At 43.4% G+C, this 21,449-nt stretch overlaps 2 protein-coding genes across 2 annotated transcripts in view; one reads left to right on the top strand and one right to left on the bottom strand.

The window, feature by feature from the left end:
* Positions 1-828: 828 nt before the first annotated feature.
* LOC139932944 (transmembrane 6 superfamily member 2) lies at positions 829-4,170 on the top strand. The gene is made up of 10 exons (XM_071926918.2): positions 829-920; positions 1,615-1,718; positions 1,819-1,916; positions 2,072-2,175; positions 2,288-2,370; positions 2,469-2,593; positions 3,113-3,214; positions 3,337-3,429; positions 3,725-3,844; positions 3,961-4,170. Exons 1-10 carry the CDS (start codon positions 829-831, stop codon positions 4,168-4,170), a joined length of 1,131 nt encoding a protein of 376 aa, XP_071783019.2.
* Positions 4,171-7,277: 3,107 nt separating this feature from the next.
* Positions 7,278-21,449, bottom strand: part of LOC139932932 (neurocan core protein-like) — a 28,656-nt gene continuing 14,484 nt past the window's right edge. The window contains exons 12-20 of the mRNA XM_071926903.2: positions 19,062-20,321; positions 15,837-15,953; positions 12,154-12,267; positions 11,129-11,180; positions 10,772-10,878; positions 10,401-10,483; positions 9,967-10,111; positions 8,050-8,232; positions 7,278-7,412 (exon numbers count right to left, since the gene is read on the bottom strand). Of these exons, the coding sequence (XP_071783004.2) occupies positions 7,297-7,412; positions 8,050-8,232; positions 9,967-10,111; positions 10,401-10,483; positions 10,772-10,878; positions 11,129-11,180; positions 12,154-12,267; positions 15,837-15,953; positions 19,062-20,321 (2,177 nt within the window). The 3' untranslated portion in view covers positions 7,278-7,296. The remainder of the gene's footprint in view (positions 7,413-8,049; positions 8,233-9,966; positions 10,112-10,400; positions 10,484-10,771; positions 10,879-11,128; positions 11,181-12,153; positions 12,268-15,836; positions 15,954-19,061; positions 20,322-21,449) is intronic.

The following is a 21,449-nucleotide window of genomic DNA, read 5'->3' as shown; positions in this document are numbered from 1 at the left end:
TGGCCTTTATGTTCTCTCTCAGATATAATCCACAATCTAATCAAGACTGGAGACATCAGACGGAGGATTTTTTAATCTTACACCAACCAGGACAGATGGCTCAGAGAGACACTGGAGCATTTCAACATGTGCAGAATGGACACCACAATCATAATAATTCCATCTCATTTATCTCCTATCCATATGAAATGATGTGATAATAGAAAGCAAAAGCACAAGAAAATCTACTGTTTTATCCCCATGAAACTTTATGCTCAGTGCTGAAAAAGCCATTAGGGAAAGAAACTAGTGGCACAAGAAAACTGACAGCAGTTTCACCACCAGGTGGCAGTATCTACAAGCAGACACATAGGATGGTGAAATTATTTTCCAATGTAGCCTTATTGAATCAGAGTTCAGACCGTTTTAATCACGGTCAACAGCAGGCAAAAAACCCCCACAATGAAATGGCTTGTTTTCACCCTGAAAATTGATGAGTATTGCATATGGAAAAACATTTTACGCATAACGCACAGTCAGTCGATTAAACTGGACCTGACTCTCGCCCTTTCTCTAAATTTGGAGTCAACAGCTGACATCAGTCCTATGAGCTGAACTTTGAAACACACTAGATAGTGGATCCACTGAATCACAGGTCGGCAGCAGCGCATTGCCTAATCATAGGTCAAAGGCAGCGGGTGACACTCCTTTCAATTATCACATTACCTCGGCTGAAGAGGGAAGGATACTGGGCTAACATGCCTCATTTTACAACCAACAGTCTTTAGTGGACAATATTTCTCTCAGGACTTTTTTCTTCTGATTTGTTAGGACTAATTAATTGTGAAAATGTGGCCGCCGGTGGAAGCATGCGTTTTTCTGCTTTCTCTGTTAGCTCCTGGAGTTTTATACACCATGAACAACATTCCTGCGCTTCAGGAGTAAGTGTGCACTCTTAACATTTCACTCTCTTCGTAGCCTGTAGGCCTATGGAAGTATTTTTACAGTAAACGTGTCGATATTATTAGGCCTACAAAATGACCTACAGTTACCTAAAGTAGACTATGGCGAGAGGGTGATGTGTTAATCCTGAGGCAATCTTAAAATTAATTATTTCACCAGGATTTCCTGACTTGACAAGTAAAAAATTTGACTTCTATGAGGTCTAATTTAGACCAATGTCATGTCTTACCCCAGTACATGCCAATTTTGAGTCCTTGAATTTCACCAAACCAAACTAGTCATTGAAAAGCCCATTGAAATGTCCAACTGAGTGAGGGAACTCTGAGAAAAGGAGGGGAGCTCCCCTAAAATCAGCACTGTACTGGCCCTTTATAGTCTTTCAAAAGAGTGAGGAAAACTTTTCTCTAATAGAATAATGGATGAAATAGGAGGTTGTGGAGTTGTCTAAATGGTTGCAGGGTTGTCTACAACCTAAAAACTCACATTCACAATTGAATCTGAACTTTACCTACTTCTCTCTTCTCCTGTCCTCTCCTTAGAAAGAACTCTTTCTGACAGGAATATGGTTGTAGGTTGTAGAGCTGTCTAAATGCTTACAAGGTTGTAGACTTGCATAGATGAATCAATGTGCACTCGCTATCAACTTATCTGGTCACTCACGCTATTCCTCAGACCTTTGCCTATCCTGGGAATGGGAATGGTCGTCCTGGGATCTGTACTTCTCCTGCTTCTCCTCACTGTGCGGCACAAGAAGAGTGTGGACCCCTTATTCTATGGTACAAACTCACACACAAGATCTATCAGTGAAATTAAAATTAGCGTAAGCGTAAGAACAGCAGAGTTATTATTTCATTGTGCTTCTTTGTGTTTCTCCAGTGTTTGCAGAGTTTTCCTTCACCTGTGTGGTGGGCCTCACCAATGCTTTAGAGCAGGATGGGTTCATCTCCGGCTTCATGGGCTTCTACCTGAAGATGGTAAGATGGTGTCCTATCCTTAGCTAAACCTCTCATTCATCTCTTTTTCTCTGGCTTAGTGACCTTAAGACGAGCTCCCAAGGAGTTTTCCTCTCAGAAGTGCATCCGTATAGAGAGCAAAAGTTTAGATTCATTGTGTGATGCTGTCTCTTCAGGGTGAGCCTCATCTGAGTACCGCCTATGCTGTGATGATGTGCTACTGGGAAGGCTTGGTTCACTTTGTCCTCTTCCTCACTATGATCCACCGCATATTCAAAGGGTGAGCTAAGGTGTCGCTATTTTCTATGTAGCCTCAATCCCTTATTGGGAATTCCCATCTGCTGTGTATGCAGTGAGACCTCTGATGAAACCTTCATTTTCTCTCTGTGCAGGAAATCCTGTCGGAGTCTGGGGCTGCTGTGGGCAGGTTCCTCCATCGCCCATCAGATTGTTTTCATCCCTGGAGTGGTCATTGGTGAGAGCTGCCTTCATGCGTGCACACCTGCTTTTGTCTCTCAGATCATCAGTGCTACTTTAGACTGATTGACTTTGATAATATTCCTGTTTTTCCAGGTAAATATGGGTCTAACATTCGCCCTGCCTTTTGGAGGAACGCACCCTTCCTTTTGGTGCCTTTCTGGGCGGCCTCCCTGCTCTTCAGTAGGCCCAGGGAGATGCCAATCGTTACAGCAGACAAGGTGAATTTCAGCAGTCAAGACACATATATGTCGAATAGATATCTATCCATGCAGGTGTGGAAGAAAACTCAGGACGAGAGTGGCAGTTTGACAGGTTTATTCAATCTGCAGGTCGGGAGCCAAGGAACTCAAAATCTGGATGATTACATAGAGTTTTATAGTGTTGAATATTCATGATTATGTTAATACAGATAGAATATAATCAAGCTATTGGTCAAAAAGTCCAAGTTCACAGTTCACAGAGAAACACACAAGATGTTACTTTCGAGTTTAATCTTATAATGGTGAAGCAGATTCAGTATTCTTGAGATTTAGGCACTTAAGGTGTAAATATTGGTCAAAGGTTACATATTAAGTGAGCATATAGGAATGTTGCTTAGTATAGGTACTTTTCCATTTCTTCCTCAACAGAGGATACCCCGTCTTTTGTACTTTAGATGTGCTGTTCTGTTTGTATGATTACTGTTAAAATAAAGTAAATGTATCTATAATGATTGAGGATTCATCTGTGTTGACCAGGTTGCGGCGGAGCAGAAGAGACACCTGCTGTCTCGGCCCGTTGACCTGCTCCTCTCACTTGCTTTGCTGGGAGCGATGGCCTTCTCCATTTTCAGGGGCTTCGTGAGTAACAACATATATAAAAGCCTTCGTATCAGTCCAGCATTACCACATCTGATTGTACTCAAGGCATAAGAGATTAGATTATTTGGAAGCTAACTCTTCATACCCTCCTCCCCCTACAGGTGGTGCTGGACTGTCCTCTAGACACCTGCTTCACCTACATCTACCAGTATGAGCCCTACCTCAAAGACCCAGTCGGCTTCCCGAGGGTTATGGTGAGTCTGAATAGAAGAAGAATACACACATCCATATTATTCCACAGGTGCCGGGTAGTAAAGATGAGTACAAAAAAGAAGAGAATACCCATACACTGCTTTTGTTTTCCCTGTGAGCACAACAACGTTTCGACTGATCTTGCATGTAAGAATAAAGAAAGAAATCACACTTGGGGACACAGCAGCAGAGTCTGAATAAGAACACACAATACACACACAGACTGAACTGAATGGTTTGTATGTACATTCAAAACGATAATCCAACAGTCTTCCTCACTGTGTATCATTACTGTAGATGCTGGTGTATTTGTTCTATGCTCTGCCACTGCTGGCCGTCTTCATCTATGGTCTGAGGACACCTGGGTGCAGCTGGATGCTGGACTGGACCATCTTCTTTGCCGGGGCCATGGCCCAGGTAACCACAGTTAATATGCCCTGGCAGTTATTCACTGAAAAGCAAAATACAAGCTAAAGTCTCATATTGATGATTGACTGCCTCCCCCTCCTCCTCCCCTCCCCTCTCCTCTCCAGACCCAGTGGTGCCACATCGGGGCGTCTCTGCACTCCCGCACTCCCTTCACATACCGAGTCCCAGCAGACAAATGGTGGCCCGTTATCACCCTCAATGTGCTGTTCGCTGCTGCACCTGCTCTGCTGGCCCTGCGCTGCTACGCCAACCCCGCCTATTTCATGAAGCCTGTTCCCAAGGGACAGAGCAACAACGAGAAGAAGAAAAACTAGACCACACACTGGCTGTGGATTGTCGAGGCTCTAGCAAACTGTGAAGAATATTTTGTGCCACGACTAATGGGTTTTTGTTTTTTGTTTTTTTACTTTCTTTGGCACACAGACTGCATTAAACCAGCATTTTTAAACCAAGACCCAGAAGGAATCTGTTGAAAATGCTGCTCTCTGAGTCAACCATTCGAAATCAGTCACCTCAAGCAGCACTCCCTGCATGGACTACTGGACCCAGATAAAGGCTGTTTGTGGAAGTGAGGACTGTGATCAGCTCGCACCGCTTTCAAGTGACTCATGCAGACACCCAGTTGCCATTTTCCCAGACTAACACTATTAATCTGGATCATACGGGTCAGCAGTACGCTGCTAGAGAGTTACAGTTATTACACAAATCTATCAATGGGAAGCAACGCCAGCAATCCACAACAAAGCTCTATTTCGCCCCCGACTCTAGCTTCAAGGTTATTTTTTACTCTGAAGTTGACAGGGTCAGTGAACACTGTTCTGTGCATGGCAATCACAGGTTTCACCTTTTGAAATATGTTAATGTTTAAAGTGTTCATATTAATTTATAGAATTACTGAATGGTTGAATTGCCGATCACTGAATGACTGACAGAGTTGCTGATAAGGGAGATAACGGTAGAAGTTTCCCAAGCAGAGGATATGATGAAGGAAATTGCCACAAAAGTCCATCTAGGGACAGATATTGTCTTTGGTCTTTGGTGATACTTCATGTTAAACACTGTTTGAAATTTGCCCTTACCTTTGCCTTGCCCTTTGTTGCCACTGAGTCTAAATTTGTTTTTATTTTAGTTTTTAATATGACAAATAAAAACACATGGGGCACTGAATTAGGGTTATTTGTTTGCTGTAGCTTTTTATTAAAGTAATGGGATACAAATTATTTGAACCGGCCAGGTTTAGCAGGGCAGAGTTTCTTGTTTGCTATGTGTTTGATTAAACTACCTTTGCATCCATCCATTCTCTTCCATTAATTATATTCAGGTATTGGTTATATCTGTGATTCTCCTGAAATGAACTCCCATCTCCGATAGCTTATTACACTTTTCAAGACCATCTGTCCTTTTAAAATTTAACAGGCCATAAGTTGATGATAAACTGAGCTGCAGCTGTTGTTGAATTCTGTGTTTATTCTCAAATTGAACAGTCCACTGGTTTAAACCTCTCCGTTTTGGGACACAGTACTAGCTCTCTAGATGTCAACATTGTTTCCTGCTGGTGATGTCATTGTGCCCTATCCACCGTGGGCCGCTGGCCCAGTAAACTATGTCCTTCCTGGCTATCAAACTGATAAGCGGTGAACCCTGGATAGAGGTGAGTTGTCACACACACACAAAAAAAGTCTGTAGATGAGCTCTCTGTCAATAAACATCAGTTTTTGAAGAGGTTTGTGTGCTGCAGACCTGGTACAGTATGTCACTGAGTATGTCAGAGACTTTGGTATCAGATTAAAATAAAATTGATACACACCACTAGAAAATACTAAATTTTTTGATTGATAGTTTTTGATAGATACTGTGGGTTCTGTGTTGGCAACACAAGTGATTTTAGTTGTGCTAGCAAACACTATCTTTTATGTCACATTCACCTGCTGGGTCATCCCTTCCTTTCTTTCAACAATCCACTCACAGACACGGCAGAGATGAGAAAATTACCTCTTGTACCAGACAGGATGAAACTATTGTTCACCGGGCAGAGCGCAATATGAAGTGAACAGGAAAGCTCAGAAACCTTAGCAATAGGAGGACAACCAGATAAAGGCTTTCGATTGGATTTCATCAGCTGGAGTGCCGAGCTGATATGATACGAGCGACCGGTACGCACTCCAGCACTGACAGAAGAAATGAAGGATTATAGGATCCGAACACTGAAACAAAATCTGTACATGGTAGATGTAGAAGCTGATAAACCGAGTCGGTCGTTTATTAAATGAAGAACAATGATTGGAAATGTTGCCGTTCATTTTTTCACTTTATTAAGAATGGAACACAACAGCAGGACAAAAAGTCATAAGAACACCAAAAAAGTGGATGGCCGATCAAATATCAAAGGGACCAAGGACAAAAGTTGTGACATTCTACCCATCATGTAAATATAGCCGTGCAAAGATTGAGAGTATTTAGCAATTCAGATACAATCAAGCAGTTATCTTGGGAAAGTATTGTATAATCCCACCCATACTATCTATGTCAATGGGACATTAGCTGAGAAGTGCTCATGGTGATGGGGAACTATTTGATTGGACAAGGTCCAGCTATTAATCAAGGATCAGCCAATAACAAACATCACAATATTTACAGTACAGAGATTAGAGGCAATCAAAGGATTAATTTTTGTTACTGATTGATTGTAGGAATGGTACACCGGTATAGAAAAAGGATGTTACATTGGCTGTCTGAATTATAAGTAAAAAAGAAAGCATATTCACTAGCAAATGGTTCATAATAAATAGTAACATTACACGAAAACATAGCAAATATTAGAAAAAAGCATGTAGATAGAATAAAACAGACCAGCTATTCAGGTGTTCTATGGAAAAAGTAACAGTTACAGTACACATACAAAAAAAGCTCAGGGTTATCGGGGACTGAAAGCTATCTTGCATCAATTACATCTGTGCTTTGTAAACAGAATACTAGGATGAGCATTGTTTTCCATGTAGAACAAGCAAACTTTAGAAAGAAAAGTGACTCACGTTTCTCTAATTTTCTCTCTTACATGCACACGCTCGCACACGCGATCACACTGGTGTCAGTCTCTCAGACCAGAGAGAGGGTTATTCATAGACAGGCTGAGGGTTTACTGAGATGTTAGAGAGAGGCCGTGTTAATAAGACAGAAACCGTTAGTGTTCACATGGACCTGGGGTGAAGGAGGCGGGAGTAAAAAACACAACAGCAGCCCCAAAACACCAGAACTCAATGAAGGGGGTTATGGAGATAAGTGTTAGAACGGGAATACCATATTCAGCAGGAGGAATACACCTAAACTGAGAATGGTAAAAAGCAGGAAAAGAAGATGGGAATGGTTCTGATGTGAACTATTGTCTTTTCTTTATGGGCCGTGGTTAGCACCCAGGCATTGCGGACGTTGTATTATTTGGTTCAGTAGTGGCTGTGTGTGTCCTCTCTGGCCCTGTGACCCTCTCCTCCGTGTCTCCTGTGGTTCCGGCGTTCGCGGTGCTGATGGTGGTGGCGTCGGTACCGGTGGGATCGCCGGGCTAAGAGAGGGAAAAAACAAAACAAATGGGTTTAACTGGCTTTATGTTGTATATGTGCGTATGTACACATATAGCTGAATTGTATGCTGAAAACTCATTTTTTCAAAAAGTACTTCACATCACTTCTTCCCAATTGAATGATATCCCCTTTCCACTGACTCTACTTGCTTTAAAAAAAAATCCCTTTTATCTCTATCTTTAGCTCTTATTCTATTTCTTTCCTTGCACTTTTCTCTTATTTTCTTATTTTATGGACTCAGGAATTGTAAGGGCACTAAGGGCACTCCTAATTTTTGGTTGATTGTAATTTTGGTGATGATAAAAAATGAATCCTCTTTTACTGTCGCACTCATTGTAACTTGCTCTGCATATGAGCATCAGCTAATTGCATAAAATATAAAAATACATGCTTTATCTAAGCATTATTTAACCAGGCAAGTTAATTAAGAACACATTTTTATTTACAATGACAACCAGAGGCAAAATGCCTTTTAATTTGGAGATGGGGCAGGAAAAAAAAGAATAATAAAATAAAGTAATTTAATAATAATAACACTCGCTATACAACATGAGTACATAGAACAACTATAATATGCACTGAACACAGCTGTATGCGACTGAGCTGTCAGCCACTCACACTTTGTGCAGATGATCTTGGGGCGCTCCCAGCTCCCGTCGGCCCGGCAACGTGCGGTGGGGATGTGGCGCTGGTAGAAGCCTTCGGAGCATTGGTAACGCACCACCGCATGGATGTCATAGTGTGACCTCCGCCGACCTATCAAGTGGGCGTTCTCCACCGCAGGCGGGGTCCCGCACAGCACTGCCAAATGTGATGAAATAAAATTAATGATGATACATTCTGTGTTAGGATCATATAGAGAAAAGAATGAGACGTAGGACATTGAGCTGTCCTAATCTTGATTTTTTTTTTAAATCAAGATTTAATCAATATCTATTTCACATCAGAAGATGAATATGGAGCAAAAAGAGAGACTGTAAGCTTTTGTAACTTCATAACCCGGCCCCTTCTTACTCTATCCCAACTCACCTATCACCTGTTTGAATTATGCACAAGATGTCTGTCTGTATGTATGTTACATATTTCTATGTAGTTTTACTGTTTTTAAATGCTATGCTGGTCTTATAATTGCCCCCTGTGGATAAATAAAGTTTTTTTTAATTGAATTGAATTGGAGCAATCACAATAATCATAAATGGTTTTGTGACCAAATACTAACAACCTCACTTAAATTCACTGACTTAATCTGTCGCACCTGTAATTGGCATAGAGTCTGGATACCCAGGATAAAATATCAAGGATGGCAGTTTGTATTTTCACCCATGATCCATCTATTGACTACAAATTAGATAAATGTACAGGAAAGGAGCACAGCTTTAGCCCACTGTCCCCACTGTGCTTTTGCTTTTGACCGAACTGTCACAAAACTTCAAATGCTGTTGCTAGAGCTCAGTGTTGCAGGTGTTTGCTGCCTCTAGATGGCAGCCTCACTGCTGAGTCTGAGCAGTAAGCAGCGCTGTAGTGAGGCCAGAGGGAGGTGACGGGGCTCTGCAGCAGACAGGGAGCACAGCCAAACCACAGAGCCATGAGACCATGACCAGACAAACGACAAGCCCACAGTGCTGAATGCTTTATTTCTCTCTCTCTCTCTCTCTCTCTCTCTCTCTCTCTCTCTCTCTCTCTCTTTCTCTATCTCTCTCTCTCGCTGCTGTGTTTTCAGCCTGTCCCTTTCTCTACATTGCTTTGCATCCTACTGGGTCTCATTGCATTAACATTCAGGTTGGTTGGGTAGGATTATAGAGGGAGGGTGTGGGCAGGGATGAGTGTCAGAAATACCTGGCAAACTGTCTTCTGGGAATTTCAGATCGTATTTGTGAACAAGGCAGTAATTGACAATAACTGCAGCTACAGTATTGCAGCCTGGACTAGTGTAAGTGATCCCTTGGGAGAGAGGAAGGGCAATAAGAAGTAGATAGAGATTGACATTGCTCTCAAAATCAGTAAAAGTTTGAGACAGAGCCACAATCTTCACTTAGTTTGTCTTTTTTTATCGGTTTTTGGAGCGTCTGCTGTTATGATCTTTTATGGAGAAAAAATAGCAAGCGATGTCATACAGTTATTGAAGTCTGACAGACTATTGACTGACTTCATGGGGAATTTCAGTGGATTAGAAAGACAGAGAATGTTTTCTTGATAAAGACTAAAAGGACTGGTGGCTAACGTTAGGTGTCCAGCTGGTCAGTGAGTCAGTACAAGCAACAAAACTGTATGAAAAAAGCAAAACTTTTCTCTACTCACATGAGAATATCTGTCAATTAATAAGCTTTGATACACTGAGATCAAGTCAAGCATGTAACCTTGTCACTCTGACAGAATGAACTGCCATTTGTTAAGATTTGACTGGACTTGAATGTGTCTTATGCAGAATTTGGCGTTTGTAGGCACTGGAGTAGAAACCCTGAGTAGTATTACCTTTTTACCTTTTAGCTACTGAATGATGCCATTGTGTGGTAAAAGTCAGTCCAGTAGTATTACCTGTGCCTTTCTTGCAGATGTAGGGCAGGTTGTAGTTGCAGGGCACGTCGTTCCACTTGCCGTCCTCATGGGCAATGGTCACCACACAGTCCTCCCCGCCTGCAAAGAAGTTATCCGGCTGGCTCTCCCTCCAGTTTTCATACACCTGCACCGCAAAAAGACAAAAGACTTCAGCTGTACCCGCTTTCATTTGTCACTGCTGTCAGGCAAAAATGTAAAATCTCCAAAACAATCTTTTTTTTTTTCCTCCTTAGGAACAACGATGACCACTGTTATTTTCAGATGAATGTCTCTATCATTTTTTGAGAATATACAAAGGATTTTGCACATAAATTAAGATGAAAATTTATGAAAAATACTGAATACTGATTCATAATGAACAATCAAAGGTTCAATATATGCAGCTGATGCTTGAGGACACTACTGATCCTAACCAGATCGTTGCTGTCTGTCCACTGGAAGTCTTCCTCCACTGTACGGTCATTCAGACCAATCCAGGCGTTGTCGTGACCCAGACCTGGAAAAAAACACTTTCTCATGAGACTTAATTACTAAGCTACTATGGTGAAAACTCTGATATCTACACATACACACACACATAATGACATCTTTGTCTTTCACACTCTGTCCCTCTGCCTGTTCTTATTCTCTACCTTTTTCTATATCATCTCACTTGTGCATCATTCTATTTGTGGCTTATTTCTTCTTCTCCTTTCCTCTTCCATGCTCTTCCTGCCTCGCATCATAGAAATACCAACAATGACAGCAGCATGGTTTAAAAATACACACACACACACACACACACCATTGATGAACTCCTGCTCGATAGCAGAGGTGACACTACTGAGGTGGGCACTGTGCTCTCTGCAGTCCTTCTCTGCATCCTCCCAGGTGTGTCGGTGGGTGAAGTACCTGTGAAATAAACCAAGAAAATATCTATAGGAGAACACAGTAAAAGCAAAAAACAGCGATGTGAAAATATGTATGGCATAATATGCTGCAAGACAAGTTTAAATGGTACAGAGCGCTGCTGTAAGTATGTCAAGGATAACCCAAGGGCATGGAAGAGGGTAATCCAGATAGACGGGGCACCTGTGGTTACAGGTGAATCTTTTGTACCTCTGTTTCTTTTTATGGCTTTTTCCTTCTTTTCTTTTCCTACCTGTAGCAGTGACCATGGAACTTCCTCCAGCCATGCTCACAACCTTCGATGTCTGTGAAGACGGATGGAAGGGAGAAAAGGGAAATGAGAGAAGGCAGGGGCAAAGATTATTACTGAAGGGCAATTAGAAGAAGTGTAAGAACATGTAAATAAAACAGGTTGTATGAGAACAGAAGAGAGAAGAAGAAGAAGAGGCATTCCATCTCATTGGCCAAATAAGGACTCAAATATATGACTTTGGCATCCTGAGAGGCTAAATACATGAACTGTAATTATGCAGGCTCTTTTTCAATTCATGGCACATGTGGCCCTCTCTCTGCACTATTAGTATTCATTAATAACACCAAGGGCTGTGGATTCTTTGTAACTGCAAAGGTTAGATATTCATTAATCCTCATTAGTATTAGCGCACGGCACATACACACACAGGGAGGACAGATCAGGAGCTGGAGGTGGCTGAAGCCAGTGAGGTGAGGAGAGTCTGTAGGTGTGTGTGTGTGTGTGTGTGTGTATGAATATGCGCGCGTGCTTGTACGCATGTGTGAATATTTGCAGAAAAGGGTGAAGAAAAAAGAAACTGTATGCATACACAGGCATGCATGAGCGAGAGTGTGTACGCATGTTTCCATTTTCAGTGTGTGCATGTGCCTTGTGTGTGTGTGTGTGTGTGTGTGTGTGTGTGTGCGCGCACGCAGGTGTCTCAGTCTGCATCTGTCACCCTGCAGCCCTGTGACACATACAGATACACTGCCTGATAGCGAGAGAGAGATGGAGCCTTGTGATATTGGGTTGTGACATATAGCGGTAACAGATGCTGCACACTGATCAGGATTATTTCCACCAGCACAGTTAGCAACAGGCCTCTTACTGCTGGGATCAGATGGCAAGGAACTGACTATTTCACCATACAGGCTGCGTAAACATCTACTGAATTTGTTCATGCTAGAATGCATGAGAATTCCACTCACACACAGCTAGAAATAATCAGTTCTTTATTCATTTCTATGCAATATTCTCCCTCTCACCTTTCTCACACGTGTCTCCTCCATAGCTGGGCAGGCAAAGGCAGAGGAACGAGTCGATCTTGTCGATGCAAGTTCCTCCGTTTTCACACGGGTCAGACTGGCAGTCGTCAACATCTGTGAGGAACAGAGAAGCAAGCTCATTAGGGTTATGATTAAAAGGATTGCTCGAAAAGGAAAAGTGTGTTAGAGGCTGGCGCTGCCAATCAAGCACTAACACAACATTAGTTGGTCATTAGCCCTGGTCTAAATGGCGAAATGTATCCATGTTGGCCATGCAAAACATGCTCATCCTGTCTCCTCTCAAGAAGTACAGTACAATAACTCAAATTGGGTGTGAGGAGAATAGGGACACTCTAATCTCTTTTGCTTTTCTGTTTTTGTCCTCATTCTCTCACGAAGCAAGACACTCTAAAAGCCTTTCAGGGATTATTACGTCCTTCATTATGCGTCTGCAGAGCTTAAGGTTGACTTGACATATGTCCTTTAATCTCTTCTTTTTGTCTCTCTTTGTCATACTTTCTCTATTTACAAGAGGTTGCAGTGAATGCCGAGCTCTGCTCCTCAATGACAAAAAATGACAGATATTTTGTGAGTAACAAGAAGGTCTGTGTACAAAATGTGAGCTTGCATGAGAGAGGAATAACAACAGCCTGCAAACTGTATTGCTTTTCCTTTTAAGCGTGAAAGTATGGAAACAAATTGGGTGGATTAGTCAGCAGGGAGACCGGCCCTAAATCAGAGGATCTGGGTTCAAGCCCCCATGTCGGCAAGTGTCCACCCTGCGGAAGTGTCCTTGAGCAAGACATTGAATCCCTACCAGCTCCAGTACTGCTGTTCTGTTCTCTGACCTCTGTGAAAGGAGGCAAGCGAAAGGAAAATTTCCCAACAGGGATCGATAAAGTATCCCATTATCATTATATTATAAATGGAGGCCATGTAATCTTCTTTCACCATTGTGTTTTTTTTGGCAAAGAATAACTGATATAGCCTCGGACCACAGAAATCTATTAAAACTCACAGCGAGAGGACAAGGATGAAAGCTACTTAAGAGCTCAAAGTTACTTCAGAGAATGTCCTCAGTTAGGGTTACTTAGTTCCAAGCAAAAAGCTCAACGTCAAAAAAGGTCAGTGACTGTGAAGAGCTAAAAAAAGTGTCAGACAGACCAAACTAGCATGACCTTTAGCCCGTTATCCAAGTCAGTGTGACAACTTCAGACCACAAGGCTCAGTTCTGCATGTATGACCAATGTGGCACATCTTCCAAGTGAGACTGGGGGGGCTTTCAGATTTGGGAAAGGGGAACTGACTGTTGTCACTAGACACAGCAATGCTTCACTGCCAATGCTGAGAGAATCTATAGGTGTTTAGGTGATAGATAATGCTTCTTAAAATCCCACATTAGTCCATTTAGCCAATAGGTGCAGAGGTTGGACGTCCTGCAGGCTGATGGGCGCAGTGATAAAACATTTAAGTTTTTTAGATTGTGGTTTCTGACAATGTAGTCACTGAGGCTTTTCTTAGACTCTTTTTTATGAAAATAGATAATAATAGTCATCATCTAGTAATTGCAAACAGACAAAATAACTTCTTGAATATGATGCTGGAGACAGAAAAAAATAATATTATCTAGGTCAACATAGATTTTAGATTGGATTTTCAAAATGAAAGTAAGCAATTATGGACACGCAGGACAATATCATCAGTCTGCAGCTAATGAACTCATATGGACATGCCAGAAATTCAAAATGTCGCAGTGTACAAATAAGAAATATCTTTTTAAGGATTCTCAGGTAATCGTGACCAGCATGACCTTGAATGACCCCTGCTCCCTGACCCCATGACGCTCCAGCTCACTGTTCACCACACACCGCTTCCTCTCTTTCCCCATTAAAAACACTCCGGCTCTTTGTTGTTCGGTATAAGATGTCTGATCCTCTCATCCTTCTCATCCATTATGCAGAGGGGAAGCTGCTCCTGAGAGAGATAATACTGCAAATTCTGCAAATCCATACAAAGCTTCCCAGCCTACCCGAGCATCAGCTGCTGTCTGTCAGTTTGTCTCTGCCTGTCCATCCATCCATCCATCTATCTGTGACAATGACGGAGGTAAGATAGAAAACTTGGCAACCTGGAATGTACGCACACTGATGGAAGCTAGAAACGTCTGACCTTCTAACAGAGAACTGGACCTGCAAATTTAGTGCAGAATAATAAGCGATGGCAGGGCATGGCCACTCTATTGAATGAATGCCGGGCTCCTCATGCACAGTGGGACTCCGCTGAGAGAGTGACACAGAGGTGAAACTACACATTTTATAGAAGTCTTCAGACACAGAGGTTGAGGTACTGAAGCAAGTGTAGAGAACGAATGGGACTACAAACACAGACAGTTAATTTACTCATAATGTGTTCACGCCCTGAATGCTCCACGTGGAATGGCTGCCTAATGAGCTGAGCACATGTTCAGGACCCCAAATTAGGACCCCTAGCTGTCCTGGCAACTGCCTAATGGAAAACAATAGGGGGAGTGAGAGAGAGAGATAAATAGTTACAGATAGAGAAAGGAATGATTTAGAGAATGTTGAGTAGAGCTGAACAAGTAATTGGAAAAAAAAAATCAAAATCCCAATATGAACTTCTGCAATTTCCAAATCGCAGAGGTTGCAATTAATTGCTTAACAGAGAGCTGGGACATCCAAACTGGATTTGGACGTGTTTTAGAACAGTGGTTAATCTTTGGTCCATGAATCAAGTAAAATATTAACTTCTAAAAAAATTATGACAAGGAAAACTTAACTTTAAACTTTAAACTCTTAAAACTTTAGATTTTTTGTCAATATCTTCCAGCCCTAATGCTGAGTACAGATGCTTTCAGTCCCTTTCTGTCCTGCACCTCCTTCCTGTATCTACCAAACCTCTCAGAGTGAAATCACTGAGACCAATGATCAGCTCCTCTCAGCTAATGTTAGTTTGTTTGTTTGTCTCTCAGCAGGATATCTCAAAAACTTATGAACAGATTTCCATGAAATTTGGATTACAGATAGACATTGAGCCAAGGAACAGCTGATTAGATTTTGGTGGTGATCCGGCTCTGGGATTTTTGCCATTTAGATGATTGTCTTTTTTTTTTTTACCCATAACTGTGAAATTAACAGAGATAGAGATTGATTCCAAGTCAAGAAATTGGTTTAACTTAAAAGTGATTGGAATGATGTCTTTGGGTGTAACAGCAAGTTGGAGAGTTGTTGAGCGTTGGTGGAGTATTGTGCTTTCTGAGTGCCTTCCAGTTCATGTAGCCTTGAGCATTAACAGATCCATTTGTTCACGAGATCTGCACCCTTACTACTTGACACTACATTTTGCGTGTAAAAACCAGGGCAGTGAGAGCTAACGCTTGGAAAAGAACAAGAGTTTGACCTTGAGGGACCACACCCCTAACCCTACTCTAACTGCCAGAACCTGACCTCTGACCTCTGCCTGTCCTACTGTGATGGAGAGCTTGACCTCTGACCTGCCAATAGCCCGTTGAGAAAGCCTTGCATCAATACGTACACACACAGACACAGAGCTGACTATATTATGTTAATGTGTGTGTGCATACGTGTCTGTGTGTGTGTATGTGTGTAGGGGAAGCGACATATGTGAGTGAGTGTGTAAGTGTGTGTGTGTTAAGCAGTACTCACCAATCTCACAGTTCTCCCCAGTGTATCCTTGTGGGCAGTAGCAGCTGTAGCCCTTTCCCTGAGGAAGGCACTTTCCTCCATGCAGACACGGGTTAGTCACGCAGGGCTCCACTTCAACTAGTAGAGAAGGGGGGGGGGGGCATTAGGGATTCAACATGAAGGGTGTGGGTTAATTAGGGATACCATATAGGGCAGTATTAGAGTTTTCTTTTATTTAATTTGATTCATTTTGGGGTGAAAAAAAGCAAAAAACGGATATGTTAAAATATCCGTATACATGTATATCTGAACCTAGAGGCTAACTCATGAAAGCATTGGAAACACTTATTTCCATGGTGATCCTCTAACGTTGGATGGCTTAAATGCAACGTACTTTACCGCTGCTAGACTGCTAGAGCATTGGATAAATGTATAACACGTTTGTGACTCTCCTGGCCTCGAGGAGAAAAGATTTGCAATTTCAGTGGATGTATTAACACCAAAAAATATCCCACTGTAATTTTCCATCATCGCGAGCGCAGCCAAAACCAATGGTTACAACACACAGATATCCATTTCACACTCTGTCTCTTTTCAAAGGGATCAGAAGCCAGGGAGCCCCAACCTCACCATCCACTCACAGCCACAGTTGTCATGGTTACCATATGGAAAGCAAGCCTTGGCTCACTCCACAGAATGTGGTGGGCAGCGAGAGAACTTCAGACGTTAGCTATCCTCAACAGAAATGAGCAGACCTCCCGCTGAGCGCCTGGGCCCGCTTTTCACCCACTAAATGTGTGCGTGTGTGTGGTCTCCTACCACAATTATAAATTTCCATATCAATGGACGGACTACCACGTGTTTCTCCCCTGAGCTGCTCATTATGGCAACTTAAGGTCTTTGAAAACCACCACTCGTTCATTCTGGCCACAAAGCCAGGCTGTGGGAGTCTTTGTTCTGCCAGCTCTCTCTGACACTGAGGACTGCTTAGGAGGGGGTGGTGTGTGAGGTTGCGTGTGTGTGTGTGTGTGTGTGTAGGTGTGTGTGTGTGTGTGTGTGTGTGTGTGTGTTTACACAGTACGCTGAGCGAAAATCAATACCTTGGCTATGATTAGCCCTGAGGCTGATCCTATCCAACAACCAACCAGCTGCAGACGTCTCAAGCTCCCATCCTCTAAATTAGCATCATGCTTGCTGCTTTACAACATAAAAAAAAAAAAAAACAAGACTGAAGGTTTCCTATTGCAAGGTCTCCAGGTTTTCTCACTGACCTCAGCTCTACAGATTTATGATGAGTTTTGAGAGCTAATTCCCTGCTCATGGTCTGAATTCTGCTGAAGTCAGGTGCTTAAGCCGGTGATGCGTTTCATTAAACGTGCATCAGCTCGGCCCGACGTGCACTAGCATGTTCTGTTTCAGTCAAGGTCATGGCATGCCTTGACAAATATCAACTGTTATGACAAGTAGAAGAACTATAAACCTGTGTATGTGTGCGCGCCTGCGTGCGCGTGTGTGCGTCCATGTGTGTGCGAAAGATAAACCTGGTGCGATTGGTCGTTCATTAAAGCGAGTGGTGCAGAAAAATCAATAGGCTGTAGAAGGAGCTGACAGAGTGGACCGTCCCTTGCTCTTCACATCATCTGACACCACCAGTACAAACAACAACAACAAGCTGGAAACAGCAAAATCCAACAAATAAGTTTACAGAGATAGTGGATAATACTTCGCTACAGCAGTGCGGAGATACCTGCAAGTATTAATTCACATGTCACTTGCCGTTCTTTCCAGTAATGACAGCCAAGACACAGCTGTGGAAATACGGTTATGGTTTGGAAATAGGATTTTCAGATAAAGTACAGTATTCCAGCATTTTAAACCTTGCAGTCGATGTTGGCATTTCTACGAAGAGTGGGGAAGCACCGAAGAGCAAGAGAGAAGAGGAAGGAAGAAACAAAGAAACTGACACAGAAATGAAATGCTATAGAAAGACATGGTGTTCTAGATGTGTGTAAAAAGACCAGGCAAAGAAAGAACTTAGATGGCAGTGTGTGTGTGCATCTGTGTATCCGTGTGCATGTGTGTCTTTGTGCGTGTTTGCATTATGTCTGTGTGTGCATGTGTGAGAATGATGTATAGAAGGCGTAATGCTGCCGAGGGTCCTTGAGGGCTGTGAAGCCAACATAGGGCTGCTCTTCCCCACTCTCTCATTGATTGAACTGACTGATGAAGTGCTCTGTGATCCAGTCAGGAGAGCAAATACTGACCACCACTATGCAACCCTGCCACAAGAGACTGGGAGAAAGTGAAAGTGAGTGTGTGTGTGTGTGTGTGTGTGTGTGTGTGTGTGTGTGTGTGTGTGTGTGTGTGTGTGTGAGAGAGAGAGAGAGAGATTCAAGCTGAGAGTCATTATTCATATCTGGTCTCCTGTGAACTCCTCTATTCACTTCCTCTGTTTGTGTAGCGAGGATATCGGCGCTGTCAGTGTGTTTGTGTTTGTGTGTTTGTTGTACTGGTTTGCAAAACACAAGACCTTCTGCCTACATGACTCCAGGGTCTCTCAGTCAATCAATCAACCCGTATATACACCAGCATCCCAGATGCGTGCCCTTGGCTCCCTGTCGATACAGTTTACAGTTGTTCTCCATCCAAGGCTGTGCACAGACTCCTCACTCCCTCTCTGTGAAGAAAACAGCTCACCCATCCCTGCCGAAGACATGAGCTGTTTGCAAAGGGAGCAAAATAAATCACCATAGAAATGTGTGATAGCATGATGCCCACGGGGCTTCCGACTGCCGGGTGATAGGATGTTTCCCGTATGCACTCTCATTATCAAGTGAAAAAGAAGCAGTAAACCAGGTGGCCAGCTAGAGGCTTCACTGACATATGATGTGCTGTGAACCTAATCAACAGATTGCGTATGGAGGCATGAATGTGGTCCCTTCTCCTCGTGGGAATACGGGCAGGCTATATCTCAACAAAAGGTATGTAGTATGATTTTTCTGAATAAATAAGCCAGTGGCGAGGTCAGGAGAGGAGAGATTGTATGATGGTGTTAAAGGAAAACAATGCTCAGTCTCGCTCTTAAGGGTGCCAGCAGGAAAGTGTGTTTTATTAGGCTTTCTTGTGGAATAATACCAAAATCTATGAGGGAAAACAAAGCCTACCAACAGGCTGACAGACTGAAAGAGCAATAAACATGGAACAGACAGAAGTATAAGGATCCAAAAACAAGATAAAAAGACTAACCTCCTGGGCCCAGAGTTATGGTACTGAGGTTGAATCCTCCTCTGCCGCCCTCCTCCTCCATGTTGCCAGGTAACGGAGCCCCTGATCCCAGAGAATGAGACCAAGCCGGCTCCTCCTCCTCTGGGGGCCCGGAGGGTGATGGAGGATAATCCAGAGACCCCTTTGCCTGCTGCTCGGCTCCCCGAACAACTGCTCTCTCCACTGGGACCCAGTGAAGAGATGGGAGCTGGTCCCTGGAGCCGTCCTGGTTGTCTGATCGCGGAGGTGGAGCCGGGTACCCTGATCCCAAGGTCTGGGTATGAGATGGGGATAGGGATGGGGATTGGGATTCGGATGGGAATGAAGAGGGAGGAGATGAAGGGGATGGAGATGGAGAAGTGGACAGGGACAGTGATGGGGACTGAGATTGGGATGAGGACGAGGATTGGGACAGGGATGGGGATTCAAACAGGGATTGGGAGGGAGACGGGGAAAAGGACGGAGATGGAGAAGAAGATGATGATTGGGAGAGGGACACCGAGGGAGATGGTGTTGGGGAAGGCGAAGGTGATGGAGTTTCAGATGAAGATAGGGGTTGGTATGGGGATGGGGATGGGGATGGGGATGGGGATGGGGATGCGGACGGGGATAAGTCTATGCTGTCTGACCCAGGACCGGTAGTACTAGTAGGACTGGTGGTGGTAGTGGTGGACTGCCCTCTCCTATGACCCCTCTCTCTATTTCTCTCTCTGGATCTTTCTCTGGGTTTGCTTGTTCCAACAGGTCGACGAGTGAACTGTATCTCCCCTTTTGCTTCCACGCCGGCGAGCTCTCCACTCCCCTCCTCCTCTCCTTTTCCCTTCTCCTCTCCTTTCCCCTTCTCTTCCCCTCTCGCCCTCTCTTCTCCTCCTCTGCCCCTCTCATCTCCTCTCCCCCTGTCCTCTCCTCTCTTCTTGCCCCTTCCTCTACCTCCTCTACCACTGGCTCTAGAGGTCACCGTCTCCTCCCTCTTGTCACTCGACTGGGTTGTGGTCCCCACTTGTGAGGGTACGACACGGACCCAGGTTCCCCCTCTGGATGAGGTGGTTTCTGGTGCAGGGCTGGAGGTGGTGGAGGTCTGGATCTCTGAATTCACCCAGCTGTCATTGCTTTCTGTAGTCAGGGAGCGGTTAGTGGAGGCTGGGGAAGTGGATGACTGACCAGCGGGTGATTCTTCACTGGCTGGCGTAGAGTTTTCCCTCGAGAGGCCAGTGAACCATGAACCTCCCCAAGCAAACAAACCTGCAGAGAGCACGGAATAAACAAAGGGAAGGAACGAAGGAAGTTGGGAATGCAGTTAATGAAGACAGAGAGAATAGTGCAAGAGACAAAGCCAAGAGTGGCGAACAAAGCGAGAGATCATCTTATGAATTCTCTCTGCGTTGCCAAGACAGACAAAACAAACACTTCTAAGCTCTTTGTCTAAGCTGTCTGTCAGCTGTTTTGTTCTATCATTCTACCAGCTCTGTCTCCACACCCACATTATCAACGCTGGCACGCAAAGCTCTACTGACACTGTAAAGAAAAACATTTATTTGAAGAAAAGGTTTGAATAATGCAGACAACAAGCTGAAGATTTCCCTCTATGTTAAACATTCATGACACTGGGATGAATATGACCGGAGAACATGGACAAAGTAACGAAAACATCACATGAAAAAGGACTTTAACTTCCAATTTACTAAATGACAGTTTCAAGGGCAGTTACACAGGCAAGCCATATTAAGTTTAATGCCAATTAGCAGTATGTATTGGCTTAAAAGAAGCTTCAAAGCAACATGAGACATTGGTGGGGTTGTGCTACATCACAGGTTTTACGAATGAAGCATGAGAGTTCTAGGCCTCTTTGGAATTCTATTAGTTCCAAAAGAAGCCAAATAGTCGATGCACGAGCTGCGGGTGCATCAGTTACAAAACTGCAAAATTCTTTAATGTGGCAAGGGGAGTTTATAAAAAATCATGACAACATATGCCAATCCAGACAAACTGTATTGGTAAAGAGGAATAGTACAATTCAATGCTCACTGATAGGAATAGACGAAGAAGAAGGCAAATTTGTTTATAAAGCACATTTAAAACAACCATCGCTGACCACAGACATGCACGCATACACAGGCAGGTCAAACAGAGTCAAACTAAACAGCACAAAACTACAGCCTCACAAATTACCACAGAATTGAATGAGCTGGTATTTATGGCAGGCTTTTATCCAGGGCCAACACATAAAGAAATGTAACCTAGTGTAAGGAGCACAAAACCTGGACCCTTGAGAAATGGGGAAAAGTAATATTGTTTGATGACTACATTTCCCTGCTTTGGAGAAAGCTAAAGGATGCCTTCAACCCACAAAGTCTGTTCCCAACAGTGGGG

The sequence above is a fragment of the Centroberyx gerrardi genome, chromosome 13 (genome assembly GCF_048128805.1).
Source record: "Centroberyx gerrardi isolate f3 chromosome 13, fCenGer3.hap1.cur.20231027, whole genome shotgun sequence".
Lineage (NCBI taxonomy): Eukaryota > Metazoa > Chordata > Actinopteri > Beryciformes > Berycidae > Centroberyx > Centroberyx gerrardi.
Note: the sequence above shows the minus strand (reverse complement) of the source record. Positions and strands in the feature narration are given on the sequence as shown.